This window comes from Asparagus officinalis, unplaced genomic scaffold (genome assembly GCF_001876935.1).
Source record: "Asparagus officinalis unplaced genomic scaffold, Aspof.V1 AsparagusV1_Un225, whole genome shotgun sequence".
In the NCBI taxonomy this organism is placed as follows: Eukaryota; Viridiplantae; Streptophyta; class Magnoliopsida; order Asparagales; family Asparagaceae; genus Asparagus; species Asparagus officinalis.
In genome coordinates this window covers 1-24,756 of record NW_017972490.1, presented here as the reverse complement: position 1 = coordinate 24,756, position 24,756 = coordinate 1, and the positions used below count along the sequence as shown (strand labels likewise).

At 36.3% G+C, this 24,756-nt stretch overlaps 1 protein-coding gene across 1 annotated transcript; it reads left to right on the top strand.

Moving 5' to 3' along the window:
• Positions 1-268: 268 nt before the first annotated feature.
• LOC109827467 (chaperone protein ClpB3, chloroplastic-like) lies at positions 269-24,751 on the top strand (the record flags this gene model as incomplete). The annotated part of the gene is made up of 10 exons (XM_020394472.1): positions 269-706; positions 8,108-8,326; positions 9,304-9,541; positions 14,409-14,604; positions 14,735-14,789; positions 16,991-17,141; positions 19,864-20,172; positions 20,283-20,548; positions 22,217-23,143; positions 24,740-24,751. Coding segments are annotated over exons 1-10 (2,634 nt in total), but the record flags the coding sequence as incomplete, so codon positions are not given.
• Positions 24,752-24,756: the final 5 nt, after the last annotated feature.

Genomic DNA, 24,756 nt, shown 5'->3' with positions numbered 1-24,756 from the left:
TGCTTTTTTGTTAGAAATCCTATAAAAGCACATTAAATGGTCATAACATAAATAAGACTAAAAATTGTTTAGATATTAAACTAAAATTATTTGCACATGCCAATATGCTGGTATGCTTTTTTTTTCATTTTAATCATTAATCCCAAAAAGAGCCTGATTTTATTTATTTTTTTGAAAAACAAAATTCCAGTTTTATTGTTTTTAATTTCTAATAGTAAAAGGATATCCACTAGTGAAATATAAAAGATAAATATTCATTTTATCCCTGCCATCTCCCTTCTCCACCACCTTCAAGAAATTTCCCCGTCAGCATCGCTTCCTGAAACGAGAAGCTCCCAGAATTTCTCCTCCTCGTCTTTAAATTCCGAACTCCACCCCTCCGTTTTCCCGCTAATTACCAAAAAACCTCGCCAATAAGTAAACAAAATCACTATCGGAATCCGCCATGGCCGCCGCTTCCTCTGCCTCATGCCAGCGCGAGTTCCTCGTCCCGCCTCCGAAGTCCTGGAAGAGTGGCCCTTTCTTTGCGTCGCTTCCAGTTTCGGTCGCGTCCAAGAACTTGAGGTCCTTTAAAACCCTAAAAGCTCTCAGATGGTCGGAAAACTTAGGGCGAACCAACGCGTTCTCGTCCAAGGCAGCGGAGAGGTTAGGGGGGAAGAGAGCGAGGTCGGTTGTGGTCAGATGCGAGGCGTCCAATGATGGAAGGGTAATCTAAATCTCACTCTTTTGCAATTTTTTTTTCTTAATTTTAGTGATAAGAGTGCATTGTTTCTGTTTGTGGATGGCTGTTGATGAGTCTACTTAATTGCCAATTGCTAATAGGTAGTCCAAAGATTGCTCATTTATTTTTTTAATTGTTTTTGTAGTGTTTTTTAAAATATTCAATGTATGTTGTATGGAAAGATTTTTTTTCCCTATGATTTAGTTACACTAGGAGACTCTGTGTTGTAAAGTGCTATAGATTAACGTGTGCTTTTACAAATGTATATTGAATAATAAGAGAATGTATTCTGTATGAGGCTGTTTTGATTGGATATAGAAATTGGTGGGTTCAAGTACACTTAAATTCCTGTATAGGATTGAGACTAGGAGGAGACTCATGGGCATCCTTTATCCACCTAACGTTCTTCTAAGATTCTAATTATTTTAAACCTAATGATTCAGTGATAGAGAAATTTTCAAAATAGCCCCATTCTCAAATTTAATCCCAAAAATTGACCCAGTCCACATTTAGGTAGAAAACTCGACCTAGTTTCTGGCCACATTCGCATCGTTGTCAGAAGCTGGGTCGTTAAAAAAAATTGAACTTCTAATTAGTCGGGGTTGGCAACCCCGACTAATTAGAAGCTTTTTCTAAAACGAGTGGGATTAACAAAGCTAAAAAAGTCGGGTTTCAAACCCCAATCAAAATGGTCGGGGTTGCCAACCCCGTTCGTTTGGCTGAGACTTCGCATCCTCTCGCTCGCCTTGTGGAGGCTAAGGCATAGAGTAGTCGTGGTTCCCAATCCTGACCATTTGGCAGAGAGTCTCACCTTCTTGCTGGCAAATATCCTCTCCTCGACCAAAATTGTCGCGTTTGGCACAAACTCTCCTGCTACACATATATCAATCCATAATTAATTTCAATCACAAATAAACATATATATTTATATTTATATACATCTATAACCAATTTCAAGCACAAACAAACATGTAATTGACTTACTAAAATTCCAATCATAAACATTTAGTCCAACTAGCATTTCAAACGTAAACATCATAAAACAAGCAATATCAAATTTTAGCAAATATTTAGATCCCTCTTTCCTCTCGCTCTCCCTCTCACTCTCCCTCTTATTCCTCTCCCTTGCCCCCGTTCGCCTTCAACATGAACTCAGAAAATCTCATCATCCGGTTGTGTATGAATTTGAAAGCGCATGACATTCTCTTCGATTAGAACATGTTGTGAACATCCGGCTTGAACCTGCTATGAACATCCATCTTGAATCTGCTGTGAACATTCGGCTTCTTCATGTGCACAACTTGAGCTCGCCCCGGTGTATCCTCGCAACCGTCGAAGCTCGCATCCCAAGAATCGTTCTTGTCGTCCATCACAATTTGCATAACGTGTCTTTCTATGAGCGGATTGAATCTTTCCTATGATGCGAAGAAATGCATTCCTCGCCCCTTGCTCGGTAGTCGATCTCAATGTGTCATGTGTAATAGAAGCAACATCATCGAGTTCTTCTACCTATAAGATAATCGAAAAGAATATTATTAGCAAAATAATGATAATAAAAATAATAATCACAAAATAAGTGTATATTTTGCCTATCTACTTACTCTCTCAATTGGACCCCTCGGTATGTACGCGATAGGTGCTTTATTCTCCCGATATATCCATCGGAAGTAATCCCCCGATACCAACATTTATACACATCTAGTTATGGTGCGTCACCTCTCTCCATCACTGCAGCACCCTCCTTAACTCCTAATTCTCAATGTAAGATCGACGAATTATCTCTCGATTTTGATGATGTGCTCTTTTTTGGGGATTTCGCTCTATTCTTTCTATAGGATCTAGAATATGTTATTTTAGGCCAAATTGTTGAAGCACACGATCAGGCACGTGCATTTCGACAATCTCAAAGCATACAATTAGGACTCAAGCATGCCATATATCTTCACAATCTCTGCAAGTATCTAGTAGTGAAGCTAAACTGAGTTCATAGGACATCCACTTGACATATAAAGAAACATTACGAAAATTTACATATCAGTAACATATGATATTTTGCTTGAATATAGTTAGATATCATGAATTTATACTTGTTCAACCTCCGTTTGATCAAGCTCGTTCTTGTAAAAATTTTCATGACCCTTTGGAGAGCTGTTTTAATATCGGGAAACATTCCATCTATTTGATATATAAAGGTTTAGCATAGATTGAAATAAATATAAATACATGTAATCATAAATATTAGAGATAAATATTAAAAACTCATATACCCATTGTTTTAAAAAGCGGCCTAAGCGGACTAATTTTCGCCTAGATTTGGTCGCTCGATATGGCCAGAGCGGCCAATCTACAAGGTCGGTCCACCTAGGCGGCGCCTAGGCACCGTCTAGGGTAGGTGGTCCGCTTAGACAGGCTGCCTAGCTTTTTAAACCCAAAAAAATAAAAAAAAAACTAGCCCAATCAAGCCCAAATACTAAAACCAGAACCCAAAATCCAAACCCGATTTGTAACTTAACCTAGCTAACCCTAACGCTGTTTCTCTCTCTCGTTTTGTCTCTTGTTCTCTCCCCAACCCAGCCGCCCACCTTCAACTTCTCCTCCACCTTTGTAACCTCCACTCCGTCCGTGTCTCTCCCTCTGCCTCCTCCACATCCCCTCCCCATTTGTGACCAAACTGTAGCTACCCCACCTCCAACTTCTCCCCCTCTCATCTTCCCGCGCGCTCCACCTCCTCCTGCATCTTCTCCACTCTATGGCCGGAGTCCCAGCGAGCCGCAACCGTCGTCTCAGCCACCTCCAACAGCCACAGCCACAGCCGTAGTAAGTTATGAATTTTTTTATTTTTAAACTGTTTCTTAACTTATTAATGTAGTTAGTAATAATCTTGTTCAATTCTAGTTTAATTTTGTATGAAAAGAAGAGTAAATAGTTAATCTTGTTCAATTTAGTTTAATTAATTAGTTTAATTAATTAATCTCGTTCAATTTTATTTATAGTTTCTAATTTTTGTTAATTTTAGTTTAATCTTGTTCAATTTTAGTTCAATTTTATTCACTGTTCAATTTAGCTAATTTTAGTTAATCTATTTCTATTTAATTAATAATTGAGATTAAAATCTCATTCAATTTTAGATATAATCTTATAAAAGATATTCAGAAAGACCAATTAGATTAACACTTAATAGATCAAGTTATGTGATTTATTTGAATCTTTTATTTGCTTTGTTTTAATTTTACTTCAATTTAGTATTTATGCATGCTTGATAATGGATCTAAGCTTATTGTTTATATTTTTTTGCAATTTTATGTGAACTTAATACATATTTTTGTGAAGTATTATAATTAAAGAAATTAAAAAATTATAATTAAAGAAATTAAAAAAATAAGCAAACGCCTAGGCACTGCTTAGGCGTTAGGCCCCAGCTCGAACACCTAGCCTACCTAGCGCTTTCTGCAACATTGCATATATCTGTATCCTAATGGAATCTGACTATCGAGAGCTCGAGTCTCCTTCAAATATGGTGTTCCAATATGCGATCACTTTCATGACCATATTTGCAACAAAGTGAGGCAACCTTTGAATTTTATATTTTGCACAAATGTCACTTTTATCATCTCCCTATAGAGAAGCTAACACTGCACTCCTCCAAGATAGTTTTCTATACTCCTCCAGATCCTCAAGAAGTGGCAACCATCTAACATGCACTAAATCCTTAGTTGAATCCGGAAATAGAATGATATCAATCATATGGAGTATATATACACGTGCATATGTCTTAACGATCACATCTATTGCATCCACCGGTACATTCATGTAATTATTTCATAACCACTCGAGCTTGATCTTACCACCCTTCATATTAGGAGCTTCACCAAGCAATCTTGACCTAGAAATTGGATTTTGATGAAAACCCTAGATTTAAATGTTGAAGAAGAGAGGAAAACCCTAGATTTCTAAATGTTGAAGAAGAGAGAAGGAAGAGAAATTATCCTAGAGATCTTCTGCAAACTTCCTTGTCGAATTTCGGCCAAAAATTAGATTTGGTGAACTCAGGTAAGCGGGAGGAGAGAGAGAGAAAGGGAGGACCAAAGGAAATGATAAAAGAAAAATGACACAGTGAGGGGAAGATGGGTCAGGTGGGTATTTATAAATGGGCGGGCCTCACCATAAGTAGTCGGGGTTAGGAACCCCGACTATTTCATGACTTAGCTAACTTCGATTCATCGACGCCGATGTTGCAACTCTCTGCCAAAGGTTGGGGTTCCCAACCCTGACCATTTTGGTCGGGGTTAGGAACCCTGACTACTTTGGTCCTAACACGGCCTTGCTAATTCTGCTCGTTTTAGAAGAGCTTCTAATTAGTTAGGGTTGCCAACCCCGACTAATTAGAAGTTTAAGCTTTTTAAATGACCTAAATTTTGGCCACGATGCTGATGTGTCCAGAAATTGGGTCGATTTCTCTAAATAAATATGGATTGGGTCGATTTTTGGGGATTAAATTTGGGAGTGATGCTATTTTGAAAATTTTTCCATTCAGTGACTACCTAGAACTTAGACAACCTATCATATGGCCCATATAGCATTTTGCTTATATGATTCATCTGTTCTTTTCGATTTAAATTGTTCTTCTTTAAAAATACCAAAAATAATCATTGTAAGTATCAACATCCAAAAATACTTTCTCCTATCTTAGCACGCATAGATTTTGGATTTGTAAATGAATATATTCTGGTTTCATGGATTCACTAGTGCAAAAGATGTTAGAGATTAATGAGAAAGGTATCAAACTTTACTCCCTGGATGATTACACCACTTCGAAGCTCTTTCAATTCTAAGAGTACTCATAGTTTTTAGGTTTTAGGTGCTCTCTTGACAACCAAAGAATCTGGATGCGAGAAAATTAAGGGGAGCCATGGCACAATTGTAGAATTGTCACTATTTTGAGGTTATGGTTTTGAGTCGTAGAAACAACCTCTTGTAAAAAATGCAAGCTACTGCATGCAGTAGACCACTTTTGTAGACCCAAAGTGGTCTGACCCTTCCCAAGACTTGTGGGAGCTTTAGGCACCAGATTTCCCTTTTAAATGAATTTGGATGCAGTGATTAAATTTGATGAATCTGGAAACAGCCTCTTCACATGTGGGGATAAGGTTGCGTACATCTAATCCTTCCCAGAGCCCACAATGGTAGGAGCCTCGTGCACTAGGCTACCTTTTTTTTTTGCATTTTATAGTAGTCAAGTTTTATTATTTGAACGACATACTAGTACAAACTTTTAAATACTCCCTCATTTGCCTTTACTATTTTAGCTAGCTTAACCATATGCCAGTATATTAATTTACTTGCTAACTTCTTTCTCATTTTATCTATTATTTTTGCTTCTTTCTATGTTTATTGGAAGTTACAACCTGCGATGCCTTCATCAGCACACAATAACCAAATATGCGATAGTAAAACCTCTCTTAGATTTCAACAGCTGAATTTGAATATAGTAATTCAATTTGATAAACTGCATCTAGCCTTTATGTTTGAGTTATATCTTTTAAGCAACATTTCTAGTACAAATCTCTTACTTATTCCTTTGTTTTAGAGTTCTATCTAGCTTAACTTAGTAATAAGGTGTACCCATAGTTGTAGCCTCCTTGCACCTTAGAAATTTCAAATGTTACTAAACCTTTGTTGTCAATTTTGTGGGAGTCTTGACATTAAATGAATATTGCTTCACTTTAATATTCTTATGTTGCCATCATCCTCATTATCACGATCATTAATATCATTTCATATTTTTCTTCTTCAGTTGTACAAACATTGATTTAATTTTGTCATTTAGAAGGAATAGTTACATTATATTTTCCAGGACTAGGGTACAAAGGAAAAAAAACCTTGATTGGGTAGCAAACAGGGGTGTAGTAGTTAGTAATTCAACAAACCAACAAAGTACGTTATCTTGTATTGTTTTCGTGGAGGCTTTATGATGAGGAACAGATGCATGGTGATCTGTTGAGAATGATTATTTGGATAAAACAAATATAAAAATTGCACTCTTTATTTAAGAAAAAATACAAATCACACCGGGCACTTCACATGCCTAATACTAGCTGCAATTCATATGCAAAGTTTCTCACAAACATTCCCCCCTCTAAAATTAAGAAGTAAAACCCGTTTTATGGGAATAAAACAAGATATGACCTTAACTAATAGATAAGACTAAATAACACATTCTAACAAAATAATTCTAACTAAACAACAAACTCAATTCTAACTAAAGATCTCAATTGAAAGAATAACCAAATCTTAGAAAAATAAAATCTTAACTAAAATCTTCATCATATCTTTTGCTGAATTTAGGTCTGGATCTGTCATGTACAAAATCTCCCCTTCTTGAAGAAACTCATCCTCGATAAAATTGCATAGCATTGATGGATGTTGAATTGTTGTATTGTCAATGTTGAAAGTTGTAGCAATAGACCTTTTCGGCTCTGATACCAAATGATGAAGTGTGCTAGCATCGTGATCTGTTGAGTATGATTATTTGGATGGAGTCATAAAACAAAATAAAAAACAAAAATATTAAAATTGCACTCTTCATTTAAGGGGAAAAAAGATGCAAATGATGGGCTTCACACCTTGACACTTCACATGTCGGCAACTCATATGCCTAATATTAGCTACAATTCACATGAATGGTTTTTCACAAATATTTTTCTCCTCCCCCTTTCTAAGATAAAGAAATGCAACCCCTTTTATAGGAATAAAATAAAATATAATCTTAACTAATTGATAAGATCAAATAACATATTCTAACAAAAGAGCCCTAATTAAACAACAAAGTCAATCCTAACTAAATATCTCAACTAAAAGAATAATCTTCATCAGATATTTTAAAAAAAATCCTAACTAAAATCTTCATCAGATCCTCTGCTGAATTTAGATTTGAATCTGTTCTGCATCAATCTTTTTTCTTTTTTCTTTTTTCTTTTTTTTTAAATCCTAACTAAAATCTTCATCAGATCTTTTGCTGAACTTAGATCTGAATTTGTTCTGCATCACTTTTTTTTTCCTTTTCATCTTATGTGGTGTCCTTATCATGATGTTTTATTGTGTTTATGCTATTGTAATGAGCTATCTTTTATTTTCTAAAGCATATGTAATTTGTCCTAAAGTTAAGTTTAGATTTTGGATACCATTGGACCAGTTAGTAAAGTCTACTTTATACTGCACTTCAAAAAATATTCCGTTAAGTTCTCTTAGATTTTGGTTCATCTGTTATTTACTGAGGATGTTCAATTTCAAATGTGTCGATCTCTATGCTTAGCATTTCTCAGTTATGTATATGATAGACTAAGTGAGTACATCACATGTTCATTTGTATCATTATTTTCATTTCAGATTACCCAACAAGAATTTACTGAGATGGCTTGGCAAGCAATTGTTTCGTCACCTGAAGTTGCAAAGGAGAACAAGCAGCAGATTGTGGAGACAGAACACCTCATGAAGGCATTATTAGAGCAGAAGAATGGGCTTGCACGTCGTATCTTTTCCAAGACAGGAATTGACAACACTAGGCTACTTGAAGCGACAGAGAAGTTCATCCAGAGGCAGCCTAAGGTAATGTGAGCTTTGTTCTTTGTAGCATTAAGTATTTTGGTCATCGATGTTTATAACAAGTTAACAACGAGTTATACAAATTATTCATATATGAATCCTTCATGGAACTAATAGGTCCAAGTTGCTCTTCTCACTTTCTACTTGCTTTTCCCACTTGTGATGCTCTCGTAATTGTAAAATGTTTACCAAGTTTAGTGACGCCAAAGGAATTGAGATTAATTGATACCATTTCTTCATTGGCATCTCATATACTATTTTGTTTGCCTTTCTTTGATACTTTGTGAACAGTAGACAATATAATTTCATGAAGCAGTTTTTTGGATATCAAACAGAAATTCCAGAGAGTGATCTTAATGTGGCCGATCCCATCTTTTGCAGTCAGTTTTGCTATGATGCCTGTAACTCTAGCTAATTATCCCTTTCCAAGTGCGATTTCTATGATATATATGGGCTATCATGTCCCCATGAAATGTGGTCAGCTGTTACTAGGCTCTACAAAGAATGGGTGAAGACAAATTATGAGCTGGTGTGCCTGTCAATCCGATATCAAGACTGAATCTTTGCTGTATATTCCTTTTGAAGGAAGCTATTGCTGGGAGGTGACTTCCGATAGTACCTTGTTACAAACAGCTTAATTGTGTCTGCTCTTTTGAAGTCAAGTATCTTTTACTTGTTATGAATTACGAGATTGTATTATTAAATATTGTTTGAATTCCTGATTAATGTTTTGGTTTTAGTCTTTACAGTACGGTCTATCATGCTACTTGCAATGCCATTGTTGATTTTCGCACACTCATGAGTTATAACTTTGTTTATTCTCTGCCTTACAAAAGTTAACATCATTACTAAGTAACTTTTAGTCAAGACTCAGTCAATAGCTTTACCATGCAAACTTGCTGTTTGTTGGGCTTCATTTTCTCAGTATTGTCATCACATTCTTTGTGCTCATAGCTCCTTTATATCTATAACTAATGCAGGTCCTTGGTGAGTCAGCTGGTTCCATATTAGGACGAGGCTTGGAAGCAGTGTTTCAGAGAGCTAGGAAATACAAGAAAGAGTATGGTGACTCCTTTGTGTCAGTGGAACATCTGGTGCTTGGTTATGCTGAAGATAGCCGATTTGGGAAACAGTTATTTAAGGACTTCCAAATTTCTCTTGATGCTTTGAAATCTGCTATACAAGCGATAAGAGGGAACCAGACCGTCGTTGACCAAGGTATTACCGATTTCATTTCTATGTGAATGCCTCTTGTTATAGACTTGTAGGACAATGATATATGAATTTCAAATTTGATTATGGTAGCCATTCTAGTGTTCTCCTGTTCATCATGCTACATGCTTCTACTTTTTCTTTTTTTTCTTTTTTGTGGTAAAACTTCTACATCCTTAGTTTTTGGAGCTTTACTTCACCTTTTCTTCATCTTTAAGTTTTATCTTCCTGTTGCACCTTTTGATCCCATTTGAATGTGAAAAGGAATAGGTGATAAATATTGGCTTAAGCGCATAGAGTTGGAGAAGATTAGGGAAATCTTTAGTTACTTGGTTCTCAAAAACAAGATGTTGTGATGCGATATGAATCTATGAGCATTCTAAAAGGATACGAAGCAGTTATAAACAAGCAAACAAACACAATTAAGTTTCTATAGATTTTAAGATATTTATAAGAAGTTTACAACCTAACATGCAATGCAATGCAAATAACACAAATAAGATTTGTGAAATTTAATTGAAAAATATAAAACTATAAAGTATAATTATAAAATAAACTTAAACAATAATTATAGTAACGATGGTCAAGCTCGTGATCACTTTCGGCATGTGAAAAATCATGTACAGTTTCACAATACCTAAAGAATTGAGAACAATCAAAATCAGATCCTTTGAAGTTGAACTTTGCAAAGAACTTCAAGTTACAATCTACCTAACACACCGAGTTCAAGATCAAGCATCCTCTGAGGAATAATGCCAATCGATGGCAGAATTGAGAGAAGACGAGACAATGACAAACTTGATGGATAATAGCACCTAGTCGACGATGAAGAAGAATCTCCGAAGGCCTCATTGAACTTTTTGAGGTTTGGGTGAAGTTTGCCAAGCTTCAATGATCATTAGTCGTAGGTGGCATGGGATGGTTCGCTAGAGTCGCACCCGTATCCGACACGTACCGTGCCTGTACCTAAACTCCTTGGACACTCTTTGCATATATGCTTACATTTATTTTGGCATGTACTCAATTATACAATGCATATTCTAATTTAAAACACTTGTCATACATTTTTTGGACATGTATCTTGATTGAGATTAATTGTGGAGGCTATGGATTTTGAAGTGCATATCTTGATTGCTATTAATTTATCATATTACATATATATGTTTATAGTATTCGTAGGTAAATAAAAGAGCTTGGGTAGAAACAAGAGGAATGGATACAACATGATATGGTCTAGCATGGCTTCCTATGTGACCTGGGTATTAATATACGACACTCCTTGGACACTCTTTAAATATATGCATATATTTATTCAGACCAGTACTTAATTATACAATGCATGTTTAATTTAAAACACTTGTCATACACTTCTTTGATATATTATCCAACACTTCACATCCATTTTTGCAACTCGTTGGATAAGGATTGAGTTCATTTTAACCTTAAGAACTACATTTAAAAAGGTCATCTATTCCTCTATAATAATGGGAGGACCCAAGAATTACTATTCATGCTACATTAAATGTTTACAGTAATTTACGGTAGCATTATTAATGCAGCATTTTCAAAAAAATATTATTGTACCATAGGCAAGATACTGTAGCATAGGTGGAATACTGTAGCAGCATTAAAAAAACCCCATCATTTTTTAAAAATATCACTGTAGCAGAGGTGGGGTACTGTAACATTTTAAAAATATTACTATGGCACTTAAAAATATATTACTGTAGCATTTAAAAATATACTGTAACAATTAAAAGCTGTATTACTATAGCGATAAAAAAAGGGAAGATCGTGCTTCGCACGGGACACACACTAGTTTACATATATAGCTTAGAACTATGATTATATATAGCTTAGAACTATGATTATATCCCATGAGTTTCAGCCATGTTGTCGTCCTTATATTTTACAAATTTGTCGTGTCCCGAACCCGTACTTATACCCGCATCTGAGATGCCCCTAGTTTAGTTCCACATCGATGGGAGAGTGAAAAATTAAGATGTTTATATAGCCTGAGACTCAAGTGTAACATCAGCTAGTCGATTTTGGCAGTGGATTGAGCCAAACAACGCGTTACACTCAGTGGGTCCCACGACTGGCACGCGTCAACGGGCCTGCGGGCCCGAGGTGTGACAAATGGTATCAGAGCAGTTACCAGTCTGAAATGTGAAACTAAGTGCTATACGGGGCTAAATGCTACACTACATGAGCAGTGGGAGCCACCTTTAGAGCCGTAGGAGCTACCTCTAGAGTTCACATCATGTAGCGATACTGGGATATGCCAATTGTCATGTCTGGACGAGGGCATCGCCTATATAAGGTGGGGTGATTGTGACACACCTAGTTTAGTCCCGCATTGGTGGGAGAGTGAGTGAAAAATTAAGGTGTTTATATAGTGAAAGCCTAAGACTAAAGTATAACATCGATTAGGCGATTTCGGCAGTGGATTGAGTCAAACAACGCGTTAAACTCTGTGGGTCACACAGCTTGCACACGCCCGCGGGCCATGATCCACACTTGTACCCGTATATATGCTTGAAACAGGAATGGGAGGACATGGATGGATGACTATTTTGCATGCGTATGCATGTGTGTATGTATCCTATACATCAAAATCCATAGTGAATAGGACATTCAGAAGCAGAAAGAAAACAAAATAATGCCTAGAGATTAAATACAGGTTTTTAACCAAGCAAACCAGAAACGGTTGAGAAGTCTTGTTCAATGCCTCATCTTAGGTGCTAAATGCTAATCGAAGTCCATGTAGTCCTCTTAGGTGCTAAATGCTAATCGAAGTCCATGTAGTCCATCACATGTTAGCGAAATTTTTAGATTTTGTTTAGATGATGTCCTTGTGTTTGAAGGATTTTTATATGTTTGTATTGAGAGGCACATGGCTTCATAGTTTCAACATGCAATCTTTAGAATCTTCAAAGCCATTATAACACTGAGAGGCATTTTTAGGTTTCTTTAAACTGAAATGAATCTGAACTGTCTATTATGTGTAAGGCAAGTGTGGGAAGACTCAATTTTAAGTGCCCTTCTTTCACAGGTAGCTAGGCAGGGGAAGATGTACTGTTGAGAGTTAAGGGACGATGGATATTGCAATGGTCGTATTTGAAGGCTTTCATACTGATTTAGTTGGTGATTTATTACATAGGATACTACTCTTGGAAGTTCACGATAATTCATATGGGACAATATGTATGTATATATACGTATGTATATGCATATATGTATATATATGTATATACATACATATATATACATACATATGTATGTATATACATATATGTATATATATAGAGATTATGTATGTATATAGATACATACATATGTATGTATGTATATGTATATATGTATCTATATATACATACATATACATACGTATGTATCTACATACATACATATGTATGTATATATATACATACATACATAGACATAGGTATGTATGTATATATTTACATCTCTCTCTCTCTCTCTCTCTCTCTCTCTATATATATATATATATATATATATATATATATATATATACAGTATGATATATACATACATACGTTATATATATATACATACGATACATATACATGTGATATATATATAGCTAGGTAGTATATACTTTTTTTTTATTATATAATATGGATAGTATATATAATCAATATTATATTTATAATAGTATAAAGTAAGACTCATATCAACTTAAGTTGATGTTCCACCAACTTTCCTAGTCCACGTCATTTATTCAATTATAAAAAACCCTTTTCATATCATGCAAGCGCATCCCTAGGCAATATTGGGGGAGCTGGCTAAAAAGTTTTGGCTGGACAGATTTTTGTTCCTATCCCTTAAGTGACACAAGTTTTGCCTCTCTCTCTCTCTCTCTTCTCTTAAATATAATATAGGTATATAGACACACACACACACACACAACACACACACACACACACACAAAGAGGCTATTTGAACACTGTTGGCATCCGTATCCGAGCCTTCCACTTGGCATGGTGTAGGTATTTTGTTATCTTGTTGTTTCAACATCTGTGTATTTTATTCTTGATTTAATTTAATGTATTCATCTAGCTGTCCCATTGTCCCAAAATAAGAGAAAAAGTCCCTACCCTCGAAGGGATGGTGCTCGTATCTGGTTTGCACTGATTTCATCTTGGCTAACGACACATTGATGCTACCTGATATTGATCGGGTCAATGATGTAAACGTAACCTGACCAATCATAATTAGGTAATCTGTAACCAGTAACTTGAATTTGACAAGTATGTGATAGTCGTAAAGAAGTCAAGGAAGTTTATTTTCTATTCATGACCCTCAAGAGTAATAGGATCAATCTCCTTTTTCTTCATAGATTGCTTGAATATTCCCAAGAAAATAAATACCTCTTACTTCCTCCAATAGGCTAGACTATTAGAAATAAACCGTGTTTATGTCATGAATGGGAACCTCCACGTGATAAAATCATCAGCCTACAGTAATACAGCCATGTCAGAAATTCATTATCTTAATGAAATAGAGCAGTTGAGTTTGCTGAATTGAAAGAACAAACTCACACAGGGAAAACATCTTTGTAGAACCATTGAGATTAAAGATAGAAGTAAAGGTTGGAAACTGTACAAGGCATACCCAGTTTCTTGGTATGAGATAATTTGTACATAAATGCCAACTTGGTTTGGAGCTGCTTAAAGTTCAGTAAGCAGCATCTAAGTGAAATCCTGTGTTATTTCTATTTGAAATATAATGATATTATTCGTATAGGACAAAATCATATTTTCAGTCTAGATTTCAGTTTAAAGGTTCAGAAGATTCGTGCTATTTTAAACCAAGTCACGCTGACCTATGCTCTTATTTGCTGCAACAGACCCTGAGGGTAAGTATGAAGCTTTAGAGAAATATGGAAAGGATCTGACAGCTATGGCACGCGCGGGGAAGCTTGATCCAGTTATTGGGAGGGATGATGAAATACGCAGATGCATACAAATCTTGTCAAGGAGAACAAAGAACAATCCTGTCTTAATTGGTGAGCCTGGTGTTGGGAAAACTGCTATATCTGAGGGGTAAGTGAGAGATATTTTTTTCTTTCTTTCGTTCTTTCTTAATTCTTCTTATACCAGATCCAGAAAAATATCTTCTGCATGGGTATTTTTACAGTTTATCCTATCATTAGTATCTTTCTTTTTTTGACAGGCTTGCCCAAAGAATAGTGCAAGGGGATGTACCGGAAGCTTTGATGAACCGCAGGGTACTGATAAGTAACTCCAAGAAATTTTATTATGTTTCTTAAGCATCAAAGCTTTGTTTATTATTATGCTTAATATTGTTGTGATGTCCACTTGAGGTTTTGTGATAACTAATTTGCCCAACAGTGTAGGTACTAATCACTTAATAGGTATATTACTACAAATGGCTCTACACCTAACCATTCAAATAATCTTTTATGGTCAGAAATCAGCATTTATTTTCTTTCCTTTGGAAGCTTTGTTTGATATTCTGAATGTCCATGGATATGGTGATTACACTTGTGATGTAGAGATGATGATCGGAAATCAGCATTTATTTTGTTTCCTTTGGAAGCTTTGTTTTGTATTCTGACTGTCCGTAGATTTGGTGGTTGATGTAGAGATGTAGTTATCACTGTCAGTAGAAATGTAGTTTTGGCTTGGAAAACTATCTTTGGGGCAGAAGCTTCTTATAAGCTGGCTGAGGCATCTTAAAATTGAATGCCTAGGACCCTAGACTCCTTTATTCCCAATTCCTTACTGAACCATCTGAGATTTGTATGTGTTTCTCTTGTTATCATAACCCTGATATCTGAGTGGATTATTTTCCTAAGAGCATTAGTCAAGAAGATTTATTTCTTAAAACTGGATTTATTGATGATAATTAACTTTTGCTTCTCATCGAGCCATTTCCAGAACCAGTGCTTTGAAAGATGTTATAGTGAGTCTTGACAGGATCTTGCTTCCTTATCAAGTTGATGAGGAATATCAGAATGTCATTAAAAAATAAAAATAAATAATCTTAACTCTTATATGAGATCAACGACAGCATCATAGCTTCAGCCCAAATTTTGGGATCATATACATTAATCCTTTTATGGTATTTATAATTATGGGAGTTCGGGTTGCTTGTTTAATGCTAGGCTTAATTGCACTTAAATACCCTATAGTTTCTCTACTTAGCATTTATATGCCCTCACTCGTTTTTAACTGCTAGCATTTATATGCCCTCACTCGTTTTTTACAGCAGTTATATGCCCTAAAGTTTTTAAAATTTGCAATTAAATACTCTCATTTAGGCAAGTGCGAGAATTTTTTCCCCGAAAATCCTCGTGCAACACTCACATGTTAAATTTTAGAACTTTTGACCCTTGTTATTTTTGTTAAAATTACTGTTAAGACTAATGTAATCTATTTTAAACCTATCCTAATTCTATTTTAAAGTAGGATTTTGATAGCTTTAGTAATTTTAACAAATATTAAGAGTTAAAAAATGTTTAAAAAAGTAGAAGTGTAAGGTGAAGTGGTAAGACCCTTTAATGAAGCAAAGCATAAGCTTCAAAGCATGAGGCGTAAGCCTCATGAGTTTAAGCATTTTAATTTTAAAATTTGTAAAAATTATTTACATAGTGGCACTTTAATGTTAGTCAAAAATCCTTTTATATTCTCGTATCTTGTCTAAAGTGTGCGCTTCAAAAGCGCTTTATGAAACGCGAAGCACACATTTTCGTTATGCTTTAAGCGATAAGGCGTAGGCTTCAAGAGATAAATAGCTTCACTCTTGGGCTTTGAAGCGTTTACCCTTCAAAATGTTTTGAAGCAAGTTTCGAAGCGAGCTTCAAAAAAGCTTTTCCAAACATTGATTAAAATATTCTAAAATTAGCATGTGACTATCCTAACGAGAACTTTCGACAGGAAATTCTCATGTTTGCATTACTGAGGGTGTTAAAAGGCAAAATTGAAAAACTTTAGTTTAGGGCATATAAGTGCTACCAAAAACAAGTTAGGGTATATAAGTGCAAAGTGAAAGTATAGGGTATATAAATGCAATTAAGTGTTAATTCTATTAGGCATTCAAAAGTTGTGTGCTTGGCTTATGGGGTTATAAATCTATCATTTGTCTGGAGAGAGGGAGAGAAAAAGTATGCATGTATACTTGTGCAGTCTGTTTGACAGTGTTTGCTCGTTCTTTTCCTTATATTAGGAGGGGGTTTCTCCTGGTGGGAAAATGTTTTATTATTTTTTTTTTTGGGGTAGGGTGGGTATTGTTGAATAAAAGAATTTCTGTTATTATACCAGCACATATCACAGAGGGAAGATTTGGTTGAAAATATATTTTTATCTCAAAAAGTAGTTTTAGTCTTTTGGCCTTATTTCTTAACCTTCATTTCATTTGATTTTGTTTTCTAGAACGATTCTAATGTCTCAGTTTATCTGTATACAGTTGATTTCACTTGACATGGGTGCCCTAATTGCTGGGGCTAAATTTCGTGGTGAATTTGAAGACAGGCTGAAAGCTGTTTTAAAGGAAGTGACTGACTCAGATGGGCAAATAATCCTTTTCATTGATGAGATCCATACTGTTGTTGGGGCAGGTATATCCTTCTACCTTGAAGGCGACCATCATATGCAGGTTTTCTTTGGGGAAAAGAACACTTCATTACTTCTCAACATGTTTTAGTGTTTCGTTGTCATATTTATTAAATCAACTTATATATGTAAATAATCATTAGCGGAAGATAATCTGGTGGCAAACTGATTATACATTAAAAAGCAAAAAAATGTTAATGAATAAAAACTGATTGTTGGGTAATTCTCAAATGTCAGTAAGTTGGGTCATAATTGAATTGCTCTTATCATAATTTGTAATAAATGGACATAGAATTCACTAATTCAGTATGTCATTGGATTTAATCTAGTCAGTGTTACAGACTTACAGTTACTGACAATTTGGACTTGGTTGAGAATATATGCATTGTAAATTATTATCAACACAGTAATAAACACTTTCTCTCTCTCACACACAAAATGCAGATTTTTCAGTCAAATGATTATAAATGTAGACTTTTTTGGCTATCATCTTCACCCCTACTCATAGGCTGCTCATGGATCTTGCTTATACATTTGGCAAGGTTGGGAAAGTGTTAGGCGGCCTAGGTGTTGAACCCGACGCCTAGAGTCTAGGAGACTAGGCGGAAGCGTAGGCAGGGCCTAGACGTTTTTCTATTTTTTAGTTTTTAATTATAATTACTGATAGTAAATGCCAATGTTATAGAAAGCTTAGGCGCTAGACTGACATCTAGGTAGATTTTTTAAGTGGTGGAGGATGTTTTTTTTTTTAAGGTCGAAAGAGGTAGAAGAGGTGTTCAAGGTTAGAGTTTGGAGGAGGTCGGAGGACGTGAAGGCTGTAATGGAGGAAATCATGATCAATGCCTAAAGGGTATAGTCCATGTAGGCAGACCATGCTAGGTGCTTTTAAAATATAGGTACTTAGGTAGGCAGCCTACATATCATCTAGGCGCTATGTAGACAACCAAGGTACCGCCTAGGCCTAGGCGTACGTCTAGGCGGGAGAGGCGGAGCCTTTTTAAAACATTGGCATGTTGATGCAGTTGTTCCTACTTCATAAACTCTAGCTGTCAACGGACAATAAGTGATGTGCTTGTATTGTTTCTTGTTGCCTCTTGAGTAGACATTCATCCCACTGTTGATTGGTCCATCTTCTTTTCTTAAAAGTTCTTGATTTGTATCTGGTTCACCTTCCCAACTGGTTCTTCTCTTGCCCATGTTGCAGAATGATGAGAAAACATGGTTCATTTTGTAAGATCTAAGGAGATTTGAATTCTTAGAGTCTCTAAGTTACATGATTTGATACTTTCATACAAGTGTTGCATGATTTCATTAAATTCTATAGGATACTTGTTAGACTTAAAAGGAAAATTCTATAGATAGTTATAAGACAAACAATGTTTTATGGATCAAAATATTGGGCAATTAAAAAAATAATATGTGCAAAAAATGAGTGTAGTAGCAATGAGAATGTTGAGATGGTATTGTGGGTATACACTAAAAGATAGGATAAAAAATGAGTGCATCCGTAATAAATTAGAGGATAAAATGAGAAAGAATCAATTAAGGTGGTATAACCATATACAACGTAGACCTCTTAATGCACCGGTTAGGAGAAGTGATAATATTATAGTTAATGGAGCAAAAAAATCTAGAGGTAAACCTTGAAGGACTTGGTCGGGAGTAATTTAGAAGGATAAGGTTATGGTTAGCTTAACAGAGTGGATGACCAATAATTGAACGAAATGGAAGAATATGATTTATGTAGCCGACCTCAAACACTTGGGATAGAGGCTTTGTTGCTGTTGTTTTTGTATAATTTCATCAAACTTCTCTCCGTCTTTAATAAGTGCATGATACATGTAATTTGATGCTAATACACCCTAAAAGTACATGCAAAATTCTAGGGTTTGTGCTTGATCAGTAGTGATGGGTCGATGTTGTGGGCATTGGGGGCACGTGCCCCCACACATGTAAAATCTTTGAGGAATTTTTTACAACTCTAGGAAGTGGCCCTATAGATAATTGGCTGGTGCCCACAAGACTCAATGTCCAATCCAGTGCAGTGAATCTAAGTGTTTATTAAACCGGCCCAAGCCCAAACTTGTTCCAACTAAATCCCATCTTTCTTCATTTTCAGTTCATCATCAGAGTCTTTTCGTATCCCCTCTTCACCGTTCGCAGTCTCACCTCTTCTCTTCCGCTGCTTGCCTCCCTCAACCTCTTCCACATCTATTCTCTAGCATTAAGGCTTCCCTCTCCGTCTTCAATTCAAGTCTTCAATTTTTCAAAGAATCTCCAAACGTCGCACCTTGCGCCATCAATTTTCTGCTCAATTGAGCGTTTTCAACTTTCCTTGCCTTGTGTCGCCGTCGAGGAGGACTTCTCCCAGTTTCCTGGATTTCATTGGCTCTTCTCTGACATCCACCGCTGTTGAAGGTGACACTGTGGGTATTTTCTGAATTTTATGATTTTATCTATAAATTACTATCAATTTAAAGAAAATCTTCAGAAATTGATTAGTTAAAAATACTATATTAACTTTTGTTGTTGTTTATAAGTCAAACTTACAGAAAATAGAAATTTTCATGGTTAATTATAATTCAGCAAAATCAGTGATTTGTTGAACTGAACCAAATAATTTAACACATGAGTTTCAGTTTATATGCATAACTGAATGTGTGCCCTCATTGGAAAAAAGTTCTGGACCTGTCCCTGCTGATCTGTGTCTTTACATTCCAATGTCAGGTGCCACAAATGGTGCGATGGATGCAGGCAATTTACTCAAACCAATGCTTGGTCGGGGAGAGTTGCGCTGTATTGGAGCAACAACTCTTGATGAGTATCGCAAATATATCGAGAAAGACCCAGCCCTGGAACGCCGTTTCCAGCAAGTTTATGTTGACCAACCTACAGTTGAAGACACAATCTCTATACTTCGTGGATTGCGTGAGAGATACGAGCTCCATCATGGGGTCCGCATTTCGGACGGTGCACTTGTGGAGGCTGCAATTCTTTCAGATCGTTATATCAGTGGGCGGTTTTTGCCCGATAAAGGTATCTCGAAGGTTCTTGTTGCACATGAACATTAAATTTTAAAGATGTCCTTTCATCTGTGAACTTTCTAATAAGTTGCTGACTGCCTTTTCTTTTTTCCTTGCACACAGCTATTGATTTAGTTGATGAAGCAGCTGCCAAATTAAAAATGGAGATCACATCGAAGCCAACTGCTTTGGATGAGATTAATCGCTCAGTATTGAAGCTAGAGATGGAACGTCTATCTCTAACTAATGATACGGACAAAGCTTCAAAGGATAGATTGAGTCGTCTTGAGGCAGAGTTGTCGCTTTTGAAGGAGAAACAAGCAGAACTTACTGAGCAGTGGGAACACGAGAAATCAGTAATGACACGTATTCAGTCCATCAAAGAAGAGGTACTGTGATCTCAGTAGTAAATGAGAAACTTTGTCACTAGACAATTAGGAGGCTTCTAGGTTGCAGTTGACTAGAACTCATCTTTAACTCACACTGATACAATGAAAAGTTTGAAGAAAATTAATAATGACATCATGAACTGAAGTAATTTGAAGATTTGTATCTTAGTTTTCTTTTCTAAGTAGAGAAATCTGAAAACTTAGGTCACTATTCCGTGAAACCAATTAATGATTGTTCTATGGTGACCTTCTGTGCAGGGGTGTGACTTCTCTTTTAGAGGAGTGTCGGCTATGAAGTATGGACACAAATATTGTACTGATATGATACAATATAGACATGGAAGTGTGACAAATTTTTAAAAACTAAGACACATGGCATGAACATGGAATAAATCATTATTTGTATGTAGAAATATAAAAGTCACATCACTACACTGATACATATATGGTATAATACAGTTGCATGGGTAAGGCAAATACTAAAATTTAGTACACTAGTAAATTGATTAAATTATGCATTAGTATTCAGTGCACAAATTCGTGTGTGCCGGCCTTGGACAGTATGACAAAATTTTGAAGTCCTTTAAATTATAAATGAAAAATCTTGGTAGTTCTTTAAGTTATGATTTACATGATCAATCATACTCTTTAATGAGAAGTTTAGCAAATGATTTAATTTAAAATTGAATAAATGATTTAAATGCAAACATCTTTAAATCAAAGAGAGGTACATACTCATCTATATCTTTGATTACGTCTTGCAATGCCTACGAGTCTACGACATGTCCTCCATATGTCTGAGATACATTGTAAATTTTGGGATGTCAAAAAAAGTATCTTCCACATATTGGAAAAATTTCCGATGCGTGCAGCTCTCCTTCTTTGTGCCATCCAATGTTGTATGGTTATTAGAGAATGGACAGGATTTTCCAAATACTTTTTCCGAAGGGCATCGTTAGTGACCGTTTGCTTGAGGTGTTAGATTAAGGTTGAGTTAGGGGAAAATGCATCGTTGGCAATAACCTATGTTACCTGGGTACTTCTAATATGGTGCTTCTAATATGGAGCCGTCCCTATACCTAACACGTGTCTTCCCAGTACCCGACACTTCTTGGAAACTTCTTAAATATATGCATATATTTATTCAGATCTTTACTTAATTATACAATGTATGCTTAATTTAAAACACTTGTATACACTTCCTTGGATATATATCCTACACTACACATCCATTTTTGTAACGTGTTGGGTAAGGGTCAGGGTCGTTTCAGCCTTAAGAGCTATGGTTTAAAAGGTTTGTTTACATATATAACTTAGAAGGTAGAACTACAATTATATCGCATGATTTTCATTCATGTCCCCATACCCTACCTTTTACAAATTTACCGTGTCCCCTACCTATACCCACACCCGTATCCGTGCAACTTAGGTTCCCCCCCCACCCCACCCCAAAACCCAAAAAAAAAAGAGAAGAAAGAAGAAGACACATGCACAGAATGAAAGAAAAAAACACACGCACCGAAAGTCTTCCTCCCTCCCTCCCACAACTCTATTTGCCTCCTCAGTGGTGATTGGTGTTGAATCCAACTAGTGCTGAATATTTTTTCTATTTTTTGTTGTCATAACTACTACTATTTATTTCTGACTGTGCTTATCATCTTGCTCTAGATTGATAGGGTGAACCTAGAAATTCAGCAAGCTGAGCGTGAATATGATCTGAATCGGGCTGCTGAATTGAAATATGGAAGCCTTAATACGTTGCATCGTCAACTGAAAGATGCCGAAAAGGAGTTAATAGAGTACCAAAGTTCAGGGAAGTCGATGCTCAGGGAAGAGGTCACTGGGAGTGACATTGCAGAGATAGTCAGCAAATGGACAGGTATTCCAGTTTCCAAGTTGCAGCAATCAGAAAGAGAGAAGCTACTACATTTGGAAGAAGAACTCCACAAGCGTGTTGTAGGCCAAGATCCAGCTGTGAGGGCAGTGGCAGAGGCCATTCAGCGGTCACGTGCTGGCCTCTCTGATCCACACCGTCCGATTGCAAGTTTCATGTTCATGGGTCCCACCGGTGTTGGTAAGACTGAACTGGCCAAAGCCCTTGCTTCTTATATGTTCAACACGGAAGAGGCTCTTGTGAGGATTGACATGAGTGAGTACATGGAAAAGCACGCTGTCTCGAGATTGATAGGGGCCCCACCAGGTTATGTTGGATATGAAGAAGGTGGACAATTGACTGAGATAGTCCGCAGGAGACCTTATGCTGTCATATTGTTCGATGAGATTGAGAAAGCTCATTCCGATGTGTTCAATGTTTTCCTCCAGATACTTGATGATGGGAGAGTGACAGATTCACAAGGCCGCACTGTGAGCTTTACAAATTCAGTCATCATCATGACTTCTAATGTGGGATCTCAGTATATATTAAATATGAACGATGAATCTGTCTCGAAGGATTCTGCTTATGACGCTATTAGGGACAGGGTGATGGAAGCTGCAAGAGCCATTTTCCGCCCAGAGTTTATGAATCGAGTTGATGAATATATTGTTTTCCAGCCTCTTGATCGTGAGCAAATAAACAGTATTGTCAGACTACAGGTATGGATTATTGAAGTTCCTAGTGCTGAATCCATTTTTTACCATAGGTGATTTCATTCGGATAAGATGTCTTATGAAGGAAGAACCACTAAAGATTCACTGTAAATCTGAGATAAACATAGCACCACCCTCCACTGCAAACACTAAAGAGGTTACCCTTTAGATAATTTGTAACTCACTCGACAAATACTGGATGTATCAGGGTTGGTGGGTTAAGCCTCTTATTATTCTTGTTTGTTGGAACTGTGGGGAAAACCTGGCTTGTCTACCGTACAGTTGTGCTTTCATCCTTTTGGTCCTTTCATCCTTTGGTCCTTAGGAAAGAAACTACATAGTTACTTATCATAATTATGCTTTTAGATATTAAATAGATCTATTATACTTTGCTTGCCAATAACTGGTTAATTGCAATTAAAATATGTGTTCCTAAAATGTTGGGGGCAGCAAAGATACACAATCTACACATGCATTTAAATCTTTTGGCTTTTTCTATAGATCCCCTTTTATTCAGCAGCTTGCCCACATTCCATACAGCACCAAACCAAGTTTAAGTTTAATCTTTTAAGTCAGCAGCCTTCATTGCTTCTTTGCCGTCCTGCCATTTTGGTTTTCCCCCTTATCGTGGTATGCCCTGTGGTGCTGCATCAGATAACATCCTATTTTCCTAACTGGCACACTGGAAGTGTTCTCTGGTACTTCTTTAAACCATCTCTAACTGATTTCCCTCAGTTGATTCTACTGCTTGTATTGATTGTGTGCACTTGTTCTATCTGTTCTTGAGTTATGTTTGTCTATGCCAAGCATTCTTATTTCAACTATGCTAACTTTTGAATATATTCCTTGTTTTTTCAATTTTTAAAGGATGTAATCTAAAGCATGAGTCTTGTCGCAGTCTTCTTGAAGTATCCCTTCATGTTTTTAGGTAATTTGTCATCTCGTAAAATCAGAAAAGTACATTTCCATGATCCAACTCCAGTTAAGGTACAACATCAAATCTCCCACTAAGAGCGGAAGTTGCTACTAAACAAAGAATCTGATCACCATTGTCTCCTGACATCAGTCATCTTAGCACACTTACTTACCAGTCGTCTTATTGAAGTTGCATTTGAACATCTTTATCCATCTTACTAGCTCCTAATTTTAATTCCTCTTTGACTGGTGCTTCCTCTGTTTTCTGTCTTTCCATTATCTAGTGGTCAATTAAGAGAACACTATGGGAGCTAAATATTCACCAAAGGCTTCATACTCTTTCTAGTTGATCTCACGTGTTATAATTACCAATATGGTGAGAAAATACTTTGTTTCTTTTTTAGTATCTGTCGTAGAGTTTGTCTATTTTTCTGTAAATTGGGATAACCATGTTCAACATACTGCCTAGACCTTGGTGAATAGTTCCCGTGCTGTAAACCCCAGCTGAAGACCTAATTCAACATTGTTATCTTTTCACCCTCTTCTTGAAAACCATCTTACACAAAAATATAACATTTGAACTAGTATGTCTCCAAAACTTGTGTGCATGTACCTTTTTATGTGTATTTGTGGAGTTTTTTTTTTCGGTGTGTCGACATTGACACATGCTCGTATCTTGTGTGACAGCTGGAGCGTGTTCAACG